Source organism: Notolepis coatsorum (assembly GCF_963971535.1).
Source record: "Notolepis coatsorum genome assembly, chromosome: 1".
In the NCBI taxonomy this organism is placed as follows: Eukaryota; Metazoa; Chordata; class Actinopteri; order Aulopiformes; family Paralepididae; genus Notolepis; species Notolepis coatsorum.
The window spans coordinates 6,641,573-6,655,003 of record NC_140165.1 but is presented as its reverse complement, the minus strand read 5'-3'; the positions used below and the strand labels follow the sequence as shown (position 1 = coordinate 6,655,003).

The 13,431-nt window shown below is 40.9% G+C and overlaps 1 protein-coding gene across 1 annotated transcript in view; it reads right to left on the bottom strand.

The window, feature by feature from the left end:
• Nucleotides 1–2,499: 2,499 nt before the first annotated feature.
• Nucleotides 2,500–13,431, bottom strand: part of LOC311242527 (dipeptidyl peptidase 4-like) — an 88,221-nt gene continuing 77,289 nt past the window's right edge. The window contains exons 18-27 of the mRNA XM_084331486.1: nt 10,780–10,827; nt 10,111–10,209; nt 9,476–9,545; nt 9,169–9,363; nt 8,384–8,438; nt 7,884–7,983; nt 7,686–7,741; nt 6,715–6,787; nt 4,206–4,279; nt 2,500–2,619 (exon numbers count right to left, since the gene is read on the bottom strand). Of these exons, the coding sequence (XP_084187612.1) occupies nt 2,527–2,619; nt 4,206–4,279; nt 6,715–6,787; nt 7,686–7,741; nt 7,884–7,983; nt 8,384–8,438; nt 9,169–9,363; nt 9,476–9,545; nt 10,111–10,209; nt 10,780–10,827 (863 nt within the window). The 3' untranslated portion in view covers nt 2,500–2,526. The remainder of the gene's footprint in view (nt 2,620–4,205; nt 4,280–6,714; nt 6,788–7,685; nt 7,742–7,883; nt 7,984–8,383; nt 8,439–9,168; nt 9,364–9,475; nt 9,546–10,110; nt 10,210–10,779; nt 10,828–13,431) is intronic.

Here is a 13,431-nt window from a genome sequence, read left to right as displayed (position 1 = left end):
GTTTTTTTTTTTTTTTTATGCCGGAGGTGTATCATCATATCATATTATGCGATTTGAATTGTGAGAACTGAACATTCTAATGACGTCACGTTGACAATTGGTCAAGATGAGTGGCAATATTCTATGATAGAATTATAAGAAGAAGATAATTTTTTTGTGAAATAGTGGAATTTTACCTCTCCATAGCCTTTGATGACCAGTAATAATAACAATAATAACAATAATAACAATAATAATAATAATAATAATAATAATAATAATAATAATAATAATAATAATAATAATAATAATAACTTTATTTGTATAGCACTTTTCATACAGAGGTTGCAGTTCAAAGTGCTTCACAACAGTAAAGAATACAGGCATGAGCGAGCATAGCAAGGTATGGTAAAATAGAACGGACATAAAAATAAAAAATGTAAATAGCAAGGTTACAGTAAAAAGTGTGATAAGATTGTTCAATCAGATGAAAATGGCCCAGTTAGGAGAATCAACCTTGGCTAGGCGGTGATGTTCACAATGTACCTAACTGGAATGTTAAACAACTTTGCTAGTAAAGGAAAATATTTAGGTCAAAAGTCATCTTCTCCTCACAGTGGCCATAGTTAAGTCAAATAGTTGACTCAAAGTTTGCCAAAATTCTATACCACATTTAATATCGTCAGAATAGCATTATTGTTGATTGTACTTATCCTGTGCCTAGCATCCTAGCTAACTAGGCAAAACATTTATTCCACACTAATATTCTCTCAGCATTAAAAAGGAACATTATGGGGAATACACATACCACTTCGCTACTGAACGCACAGAGAGGAAATAGGTATCCATCTCATCGTTTCTCATTTCCCATAATGTTGGCGTGTTCCTTTAAGGCGAGACAGTACCCCCGAAATTGCCTTTTTTCGATGATATTGAGATTGTTATATCATCCGATTTCAAACTAGTGGCAATAAAATAGCGAAAACACACAATTAGTTGTTTATTTTACTTCATTTAGTCAGATTGTGTCCATAGATCACAATTACAATACAGAACTTTGAGGGCGTTTCCCAAAAAAGTTCTTACATGCAAGAGATGAAATGTCCCATTTCCCTAGCACCTACACACACCATAGTGTGTGTACAGTGGTGTAGTAATTAACACTGTCGCCTCACAGCTAGAAGGTCCAGGGTTCCAATTCCCGCTTGGGGACCAGGTTTCTGTGTTGCCAGGTACAGAGGTGAGGTATCTCCCGGTCCTTTCTGAGTGGAGTTTGCATGTTCTCCCCGTGCTCGCAAGGGTTTCCCCCTCCCGATAAGATAAACCCAATGGAAAAATATGCACAACAGATCGCTAGCACTGTCGCGTCCCTGACAAAGACGGACAGGAGCACTTGGATTGGTCCCCGGGCGTGGCCCCACACCGTATGCTCCCGGCTGCCCCGAGGACGACGGGATGGGAGGTGCAGAGAACATTTCATTCAGCGACTCAGTGCATGCGTGCGTGTTCTTGTTCTTCTTCATACTTCCCAAATGTCTTCCCATCTATACCCTGCATGTTTTTACAAAGGGGTTTGTTGATATATCATTCATAGCCTGATTTATACCAAAGAAAACAGGCGAAAAAGATTTGTTATGACTAGACAGCATTTGAGATTCATGAGATGATAAGACATAGCCACAATCCCCTTGTGTTATGTGTCAACATAATGAATTATTTTAATCTGGCATCATCCAATTTTGGATGTCTATCCTGCCGACATGTGCAAATTAGCGCATATTTAATTATGTAATGCCCATTTTGCATATAAACAAACAATTTCAGAAAACTTGCAATACACTTTTTCTTGGTTATGTACATAACAAACTGGGAAAGTTTCATAGTGATTTTTGCCTATTAGGGGGTACAGTATGCGATCTACTCAGCTGATAGTTGTACCCTTCCTGCCGTCTTGTTGTACAAAATTTGTAAGTTGCTTTGGATAAAAGAGTCAGCTAAATGACAAAATGTAAATGTAAATATACTCGATATTCCTCGACAGTAAAAGTTATTGTAACTTTACACTTTATTAAAATAATAGATTATGCATTTGCAAAAGGTATACACCTGGTTCATAAAATATGATATAGAATTACATAAATCATCATGTTAGAATCTATCTCTGTACATATTCTTAGTGCAATCAAAGACTCTTGATGTCAGTCAGTCATTCAGCCACAAACTTGTTGCCAAAGCCGTCTTTGGTATGTAAATCATATTTTAAGTAAGTTCCTGAATTGTATAGTTTCACTTCCCAATAGATTTTCCCTTGTAACTACTGTACATACTGTATGATAAAGAAATACACAAGAGACCTCTTGGAGTGTGTGGACCTTTTTCTTTATCGTCAAGACTCTATAGACTTCATTTACAACAGAAAAGCAGAACAGACTTCTTGCCATTTCCAACATTCCCATTCAAACTATAGCTTTTACACATTCAAAAACGCACAGTGTTTCCTATTCACATGAAATTGACAATGCAGAGAAGTTTGTCATCCAGCAGACTTCAGGCGAAACACCTCTGGAGGAAGTGACTCATGTGGGTGTAGACGTGCTGATGGGCTGCGCCTCCCAGACCGTGATCTTTGTCTGTGTACCACTGGAGAAAAGACAGAAGGAGGGAAATGTAATTTTTTTACATGTATAATAATGAATGTTAATACTTCATGAGTTAGAGTGCATGTTTTTACTTCATTTTAAATGCGCTATAAACATTTTATGTAGGGCCTTTTTGGTTCCCCGTTCCAATCCAACGCCTAGTGGTTCCGCCAGGGTCTATGCCCATGGTCGAGGAGCCCTCTCTCGGCACACAGCGCGGTGTTTAGACAGCCTGCTCTAAACAGCATCTGATGGCCTGGTCACCGAGAGGTTGAATTTGGAATAATTAGGTATCGACTCCCCCCGCACACAAGTGAGGTGGAAGACAGCCTCTGCCTATCGTTTCCTATTCCGTGCGCTGACGATATGTCTTAAGACGCACGGGGAACCTCAGGGCTACCAGTCAACGGTTTCGTTAGAATGTAAGCACGGTGGCCCTGACGGAGGGGAGGCTATGTCACAAACAACGCCTGTGGAGGAGACGTATGCTGCAGCTTCGTGGTCCTCACCAGGCCCTTTGGTCGGGTTCCATCTCGTGGACCTGGCTGAGAGCCCCGTCTCTCATGCGGTCCGTAGGGCTGGAACCTCTTCTGCATCCCGTTGCTAGGTAACTGGCAGGATGCATGGTGAGGTAGACAGCGGGTTGTCGCACGGTCTACTCACCTTGTGCGTTTTTGGGTAACTGCGCCCTATTACGCATGGTTGGAGTTCTATCCCTCCGCTCCTCGTTAGGATGAGTGTGGGGGCCAGAACCCTACCTGCTTTTGACGGTCGTAAAGGGGACCTCAGGGGGTACATTTATCGGGGCTACGCGCCTTGCTCCGCCCATTAGTCCAATAGGCGAAGCAAGACGCGGAGCCAGTATGAAATTTAACGAAGATTATCATATAACCCTAGTTATACGATTACTGACTCGGAAGAGGGAGCATAGCCACGCCACTGGGTTATATACTAGCCGGAAGTAGGCGTGGCTAGATAGATGTAAGGTGCATGAGATAATCTTTCATTGAGTGCAATAGGCACACAAGTATAGTCCAATAGGCGAAGCAAGACGCTTTGCCAGTAATCATATACGTTAACCCCCCAACCGTACCAGCGGAGCTGCTCTGAATGGCCCACAAGGCTGAATGAGGGTTATCTAAAGCCCTCAAGCCCAGCCTCGATGCTACTGAACTCTCCACACACAAGTACACACATTCTGCATTCACTCACACACAAACGGTCACTTTAAACACAATGGAAAGGACACTTTAGGAACGAGGGAAAAAAAGGTAACTTTAAGGAAAGAACTGTTGTGGTTCTTGTATAGTATAGTTTAGAAATATCAAGTATAGCATAAGGATATAGAGTAAAAACTGTATATAGTGTACATAGGACCCAGTGCCTTAATTCGTATCCAACAGTGTATTGCATTTATCTCAGGACTTAACATGTCTATTTTATCATGTCTATTTTATTATCTTCTACTTGTTTTATTTACTATTGTATTATTTCACAATCAAAGCGGGCATGGCCACCCGCATTTCACTGTATGCGACAAATAAACTTCTTGAATCTTGAATCTACATTTCCAAGCAGAACACCCACCATGGCCTCAAAGTCCACCTGTTCTTCCACCAGGGCTTGGGAGATCTGTGCCGCCTGCTGAAAATGCACGTTGTCTGGAAAACACACAACGAGGAGCAATGAACACACAGAACATGGACACATCACTATACTGCAGAAGCTGACACCGTAATTACACACATCTTTTCGAAAATGTTGTTCTGAAATTTTACTTCTCAATATCAGTTTTTTTATCTTGTGGCAAGAGTTTCAGAGTTCAATCTTGCTCCGTTTGACAGAAAAGGGGAATAAGGAATTGCAGTAACTAACTACAAAATCACCCATTTTTCCTCAGCTTCACCATCTACAGCAGTGTGGCTGCACCATCTACTGTAAAGCAGTGTACACTATAGCATTGTAGCTGAACCATCTACTGTACACCCCCCCCCCCCCCCCCCCCGCCAATGTATTTTAACATGTCCGCTCAGATTCAGGCGCCCCGTCCCCTGTCTGGTGGACGTTAGGTGTACCGCTAAGGATTCCATCTTAAGGTTCTTAAAACTCCAGACCGTTTCAGTGGAATTGCGTCCCTACGGCACAGCGCGGTCCATTTCCCGTCGGCTATTGACGTTAGCGACCGCCGATGGCTTCGGTGGCCTTTGTGACGTCATCGCTAGACTATTCAGTTCTCAAAGAATCGTCATACAACCCCTGAAAGGGTTAAGTAAGTTTATGATACAAAGCCTATCGCAGGGGAAAATGACACACAGGCCGTGTGCCGGCTGTCTGTCTGTCCAAATATAAAAAGTAGATTTATATCTGTTAAAGGGGTAAAAATATGGAATAAATACGAATAAAAAATGTGTAGTTTGATACATGCATTTAAGAAATTCAAATATAAGGTGATACATAAATATAAAACCTTATTATAATACTAATTATATTTTATTATAACATAACTATAAAATTGTGATAAAAATATGTATACGTTTTGTATATTACTGTATAAACTGTAAACTAAAAGTATGAAACTTTTGTAACCTTTGCAGAATGATGCTTGCTGAATGATTTTTATTTTTTTTATGTAAAAAGGTATAGGCAATATAAGCCCCAGCCTACACCTTTTTGGTCGTATTATTTATATATATATATATATATATATATATATATATATATATATATAAATAAATGTCGTGTACATTGCTTTGTAAAAGAAGGCCCGAAATTAAATGGCTGTCTCTCTGAGTAGAGCAGGGGTTCTCAAACTTTTTTATACCACAACCATTTTATTTATGATTTTTTTTGGTGACCTAACACTCAATTCTTTCTGCGCCAAAAATGAATCATCTCGTGTTTCCTCGCCAATGCTTGAGCGCCAAAAACGAGATCTCATTTTTTTTCCTTTGATCTTTTTCCTTTGATCCCCGTTCTAAACACTCGCTCGGAGCTCCCTGGGTCTCCCTGGCACAGCTGCCTACGTTGGAATTGCAATGACGATCGAATCCCGCCAGGTGGCAGTATCACCTACCTTTTGAACTGGGGATATACCTCCGGCTGCTTCCTAGTCATAGCAATCGGTGGAAGATCTGGCGCCTCAGACCTATTCTTTCCCGTATGGTAGCCATGCCCAATATACACGAGTAATTGCGATCGACTGGGATTTATTCATTTTAGAGTACCTTCCTACTGAGGTAAGGTCTATCTTAGGTAACCTGCTGGTATTTTTTTAACCTAAAATATGCTTCTGTACCGATCAGTGTCGTATTTTACAGGACCTAACAAATGCGTTTGGTAACGATTGCAGTTTCGAGTTAAAACAACATTTTGTGAAGACATATGTATATGGTATATACCTTTAATTTGGAAGTATTTGGAGTTTCAGGCGAGCAAGCCCAACGATTGGGCATTATGCATATAACGTGTCATATCTCACGATCTAAGACTGGATTCTTTTGGAAGGGGGCGATGTTTAGCATGGAATAGCGCACAAACTACAGTATGTAGAAATTAACTGTTAGTCCGTGTTGGACTATGAACATTTGCCTGTCAAATGAGCCATACTATCGTCTCCATAGCTATAATACAGAACACACAATGGGTCCGCAAACATCGCTAAAATGGTCTAACGCTGGCGCCATTGAGTAGAGATAAGAAAACAGCATGGCGGTCAATGAGTTAATGTATCGCGTAATTTCAACGTGGAATTAAAGAAAATCAAAATAAAAGCACACGTTGAACTTGATTCATTAGAACATTTTATTAGAGCACTATGTTATCAATACACATTTATAAGACGAGGCATATTTAGACAAAATGTGTTGCCAGAACATACAAAATTAAATAATAATAATTTAACTTGCCAATGCGCAACCCCACTGTCACCTACCCACGATGGGTCGCGACCCGTAGTTTGAGAACCGCTGGAGTAGAGGATTAACAAAATGGGATTTCTCAGTTGTTCGGTACGAGACAGAGCTTTTCTAAGAGGCAAACTGGGAACACTGTGGTTCTTACCGTCAGCTGTTCCGTGAACCAACAGGTATTATCTTACCGTCAGCTGTTCCGTGAACTAACAGGTATTCGACGAAGTGGAAATTCTGAGCCCTTTCGCCAACGGTGCTGTTCTGCAAAATATGAAAAGTATTCTCAAGTGAGGTTTATTCATGTAGCACTTAAAAAAATAGATTTATTTTGCAGATAATCTCACACATCCAAAAACCTGAAACAGTTTTGCACACGTTAGTTTAATTTGAGGTCATTTGAGGTTGAATGTGGCCACCAGTGATTTCATCGGGGACATTGAATCCTTGGTGTGTTAATTACAGCTCACTTAAATGATAAGACCGCAGTCGCCATGACAAGGTATTGCAATTTTTTTCATGGAGCTGTAATCAACACATGGATTCACTGGTGGTATTCAAACTCATTTTACTCAATGATGTCTAAATGTGTGCTAAACTGTGAGATTATATGCAAAATAATCAGCATTGTTTTTGGGTGAAGTGCCCCTTTAAACAAAACTAAATTATTTGCAAACAAAGTGCTATACACAATCATGAAAAATATTAAAATAAATGAACAATTATTATAACAGTGATCAAATTGTTCAAACGGATAAAATGGTGTAATTCAAGTTTCAAGTTTCTTTAATAGTTGTCATACAGAAGTAGAGAATACTTTTTTTTTCAAAATAGCATAGTAAAGGTGCTATAGATAACATTCAGCCACTAGATGCTGCACTAGAGCCCCAGCATGTCATTTATCCAATCGGGTGCATTCCACATGGGGAAATGGGAAGTAGGGAGGAGATACATGCATGCAACATGTAAACATTAATTTTGGAGCCCCCCAAACGTAATAAATACTTTTTTGGGGGGGGAGCAATACTTTTATTCTCCACCTTTCTAAAAGCTTTTTTTTTTTTTTTTTTTTTTTATGATTACACTACATACAAATGTTATCTATAGCACCTTTAATCACCGACAGAATCAAACCGATTCAGTGGCACTGTGGTAAACTTACGAAGTACATTGGGTTTTCAGAGGGTAATTCCATATAACGCTCCGTGTAGATGGAATCTGAAACATTGGGCAACAACATAAAAAAGGCATGAGATGATGCATTTCTGTTCACCCACAATAATCTCATAAATTCAACCGACGTAAAAGAAATTCTAATAATCGAGTCATTGCCAAGGGTTTTTGGGTAAAGGATGCATACCATAATAATCCCAGCTAGCGACGGGTGCGACCGCCATTCCACACTTGAACACTTCGCTTCCAGCTCCCAACACCATGGAGGCCACATAGCCTCCGTAGGACTGTAGACACAGTGTGTTATTACTCCCTTTTGGCTACTGTGATATTTATTTTGTCTTTTAAAAAAAGGAACACGCCAACATCATGGGAAATGTGCCGTCTGTTACCATCTTCTCCAGAGTCAGACATGATAAATACCGATTTCCTCTGTGCGTTCAGTAGAAAGCCATCCATCTACAAGCTAGCCTAGCACAGCACAAATTAATGGAAGTGGATATTATGGATGGATACGCTATCTCTTGGCCACAGAACACCTGTCCTGCAGTTTTAAGCTATAGGCTAGTGGTCCGTATCGGCTTCCATTCATTTGTGCTAAGCTAGGCTAGCTTGCAGCCGGATAGCCTTCTACTGAACACACAAAGCGGAAATTGGTATCAATCTTTTTGTCCGAGGGAAACTTACCCAACCCCAAATGGCAATTCTGTATTTGTCAATAAAGCCCATTTTGATAAATTCCCTATAAAGGAGAGAAAAGGACATTGTTATTTAGATTGCAATACGTTTGTGAAGAGAAGGGTCTAAAATGTTTCTCATCGGCTCTGAGATTCCACCTCCCACTGATAACAAATCAGAATCATATCAGAGCTCAAGAAGAAAGCCACTGATTATCTTATGTTGTTGTATTATGAGTCTGTGTTGTTTTATTGTGCCCTGCTGAAAGCTGAATTTCCCTCGTGGGACAATAAATATCTGAACCGACATGTTAGCCGACTATTGTTCTTCACCAGACACTTGGTGATATTGTGTGTACATTCCTCATTGTAACCAAGGGGCCCTGGGGTCAAGGTGGAAGGCAAACAATCCGCTTCAAGGAAACTGGAGAACAGTTGCAGAAAGTGTCCAGTGAAAAGCAACAACCAACTAAAATTCTAAATGTGTAAGTATCCCTTTAAGTAGTCCTAGTTCTTTTTTGTGAGTCAGTTTCATTAACATAATCTTGTGACATCAGCCCATCTCACTTTAAAAGCTCAGATGAAAACCTGACTGTCAGAGCCCGTTGTAAACCCCAGGTGTACTTTTGCAGAAACGGCCACCAGTGAAATCCAGTCACAGCCAGTCACTTCTGGACTGTGCTTCACTCGAGTATATGTGCGTTCACTTGAATTAGCAGGGAGAGATGTGTTGAATATTCTCTCCCTCCCTCTCCCCCTCCCTCTCTCGTCACTCCCTCCCTCCCCCGTCCTTACTTGGCCGCGGTTATCTGATCTTCCACCTCATAGGTTCCCAGACGTCGGTAGATGGCGTGCATTATCTTATCGCCTTGGTAACCGCTTCCTCTCCCATCAAAGCTGGCGACGATGACCTTCTCCGTGCTGGCCAGGTAGGTTGACCAACCTACCTGGTACGCGAAGTGGGCTTTCTGACTGCAAGGGCCGGCGTAACTGAGAGGGCCGGGGGAGGGGGGCGAGATCATCGACATGTCAAATGAGGCAAACTTGTATAAATAAATTGCGACGTGTGCCGTGGGTGCATCATGAACACATTTACTCTTACACGTCGAGTAATAACGGGTACTTCTTCTTTTCACTGAAGCCAGGAGGGAGGGTCATCTGGTACCAAAGATCTGGTGATCAAGAAGTGCAGATAAGACATTATGGACAGCAAATCAATCAATCGTTCTTTGGAGTGGCGGGTAGCGCAGTCAGTGGACTAAGCACTCGTCTACCACCGCAGAGACTCGGATCAAATCCAGCCGTCGGTGATACCTCTGGCTTAGTCAGGTCGTCCCTACTAACACAATTGGCAGTGTTTGCGGGTGGGAAGCCGGTGGGGTATGTGTGTCCTGGTCGTTGCAAACAGCGACTCCTACTGGTCGGTCTGTTCAGCAGGGGGAGGGGATCTGGGGGGAAATAGCGTGATCCTCCGCACGCGTTACGTTCCCCCAGTGAGAGTCCTCGCTGTCAGGTGAAAAAGAAGCGTCTGGTGACTCCACATGTATTGGAGGAGGCATGTGGTAGTTCTACACCCTCCCCAGACAGTGGGGCAATGTGCGCAATGACCAGGAAGGGAATTGGCATAAGGACTAAATTGGGGGATGAAAGAAAATGATAGCATGGCAAAAAAAAGGATAAATAAATCCGTTCTTTAATACATTTATAAATGTATACGTATCGCCGGGCGCCTCTCACCGAATCCTGCCAGTTTGATGGTGCCCCGGCGCACGGTGGGCATTTGGATGTCAGCTACTAGGCTCTTAAAGTCGGCGTTGTCCTCGAGATCTCTCAGCTCTGTGAATGAAAAAAAGAAAACAAGAGTGCTTGTAAATAGAAAGTGAAGAGGATTAAAGTGTCGTTTAGTTTGTGCTCACGTTAAATTAAAAAGTTACATACCGAGGTATGTTGTTTATTATTACTAATGTAATTGTACATTCTCTCTTGGTTTGTAGTACTTTGAAGAAAACAATAGTAAATAGTTGCACGTGCACACTCACACATGTATTTCTATATACGTGCTGCTCAACACACCATCATCCCCAACACCTTCACACAAACCAGAACAGGAAGTTGGTAGAGTTTGGTGAAAATCTAAATGAATGTCCTTATAAAGGTAACAACTGTCATTCTGCTAAAAATATGTACCCGTTGGTATATAAACTGGCAGATTTCCAAAGAAAGACGTTACATTTCTTTCTCCGATTCATCAGTAATGAATTAAATAATTTAATTATATTTTGATAGTAATTTTTCTTGCGTTTTCTCCTACAAAAGGATATTAAGAAACTCTCCTCCAGCCAACGCCCTTGCCTGCCTCCACCCCTAACATAACTTCTGATTCCATCAGCCGTTGTTTGACCGTACCTGTTCCTCGCCTATTGTCGCGGAGTGTATGGTGAGGTATTCCAGGACCTGAGGATATAACACGTTAACACGTTACTTTAGGGGCTGTGAAAAGAATGATTAAGTACTGAGTAACAAATGAGGATCTGTATCTTAACCAACTTTCCAGTTGCTCAAGTCTCGTTTTTTTTGTCAAATCAGTTGTGCAATAGTCACTTTTGGTGAGTTGTTTCTATACAATTCACTTATATGACACAGGACTACACAAGCATTTTTAGTATAGAAATGTGTCAACAGACTAAAGCAGGGAACCACAATATTTTGCATACGAATTATGCAGAATGTAATATCATAACTGTCTATTACTTTTCTTTCAATTGAGCCAATTTTCCTTAGGTACGGTTTTGAGGTGTGTGTTCAACAGAATGTAGTATCAAAAACACATTCACAAAAAGTATGGGTTACTGAATGCTGAACTGCACTGTTATAATCACTAAGCCAGACCTTACCCGTGTCCCTGTATCACTCGTCTCTGCTGCCCTTTGATAAAAAAAACGTCCCTATGTCCATTTTCCTTTTTTTTGGGGCATATTTCAGTTAGTCACAGTAAAAGTCACCTAGTAAAAGTGAGATAATTGACAATATCAAAACATGCTAGGGCTGTACCGAATAGTTCGAAGCTTCGTCCATAATGTTGACATTCGAATTCTAAATCAACATAAATAAAATTGTAAAAAAAAAAAGAAAAAAGTGAGTGCCATACCTTGCCATTCCAAATGGACGCCCCTGGGCCCGAGGCGCAGCAGAGGGTCGTTAGACCCCCCTAGGCGTGATCTAATTCGTATAACACACAACTTCAAGTGAAGTGGCCGAATTCACCTAACCTTATTGCTATACAATAAACAGTAATTGAAGCATAATGGAGATGTATTCAAAAACAGAAAAAGTAGATCCCAAAACAGAAAAAGTTGATCCAATGGAAGTCATGCTTGATTGAAAATTGTATTAACAGATTGCAGAATGGGTACAATACAGTACAGCTCAATGCACACAATTGTTAAGGGGATGCAGACCAGAGAAAGACTTTCATCTTGTTTACATCAGGGTCCCCCCTTTTCAATTAATCAGAACATATATGACATACATGACATACAGATAGACAGTACTGCTACATCTATGACATACCAGATTTACAAATACAGTACTGTTTTTGTAGGGTGATTATGGTTTATTTACATTGATGGTAACATTCCCGGTTATAGTGCAGTTTGTCGTTATTTTGCCTCTTAGCTGGAACAGGCAGAGGGAGGCGCTACAAAGAATGCCATCTAACAACACACTTCATATAAATCCCGCGATTTATTATTGTTTTGACAATGGGTCATGACAAACCAATTACATAATCCAACATATGTGTAAACAACTAACTCATTCCAGTTGAATATCTTTTTTGGAATGAGTCGTTATGACGAAATCAATACATCCATTCATAAAGATGTAAAGATTATTGTCCGCCATCTTGGTTTCATTCAGAAAAAGGATGAACGGCGGAGTCAAAAAAAAAGTTATTCGGTTGTGGGCGGGTTCTGGGGTCACGTGGAGTGTGTTATACGAAATAACAACGGCTAACTTGACTGTTTCAGCCAATCAGAATAAAGACATTTGCATGCCATTGTATAATGCTGTGTAGTACTGCCGTGTAGTACTGCCGTGTAGTACTGCCGTGTAGTACTGCCGTGTAGTACTGCCGTGTAGTACTGCCGTGTAGTACTGCCGTGTAGCCGAACTAGCCGGAGTCGCCATACAACGGCTCCCAGTGTGTGATCCTCCATAGCTGCTCAGATTATATGCTGCGACATATGCAATTTTAAATTAATTAATTAATGAATATCCGCATTTATATAGCGTCTTTCTACTTGTACTGCAGGAACTTGTCACCTGCCACCACCAATGTGTAGCACCCAACCTTTGGCGAAGCGGGCCAAGCGCCAGGCGCCAGCACACACACACACACACACACACACACAATGGCTGAAAGGCTCGGGAGACAATAATTGATACCAGTCAATTAACTCTTTGGACGCCACTGACTTGAGCATAGTTTGTTCCTACCACGCCAACGCTCTAAAAGATAGGAATAAGTGGCGGTGTTTGCAGGGCTATATATATATATATAATTATTATAGCTATGGATACAATACTATGGCCCATTTGACATCAACTATCCATCGTTCAATATTTGAAAAATAATTCATTTTCTCATCAATATGTTCGCATGTTATACCGTGGAGAATATAAGTATAGTTTTAGAGTGATCCTGTCTAATCCCAGAAAACGACGATATGCAGCAAAACGTGAATTTCACTAAAATCGTTGCCGTTTCTCGCCTGGACACGCTACCATTTCCAAATCAAATGTATATAATGGGTATTATGTTTCATCAGGAATGCATGAAAGGGGGGAGGGTAATTTGTTTATGCTTCGATAGTCACCAACGGCATAAGTTGTGGAGTAACGTTACACACACGTTGCGATCGAGGTGAAATCATGGTTGGATCAAAGCAGGATTGATATAATTTAGTCCTTACCTTCACTAGGAGGTACCCCAAAAATAATATTCCAATTATCTGATCGCAAGTTCAAGTATTGGTGTCCATCGTGTCGCCAACATAA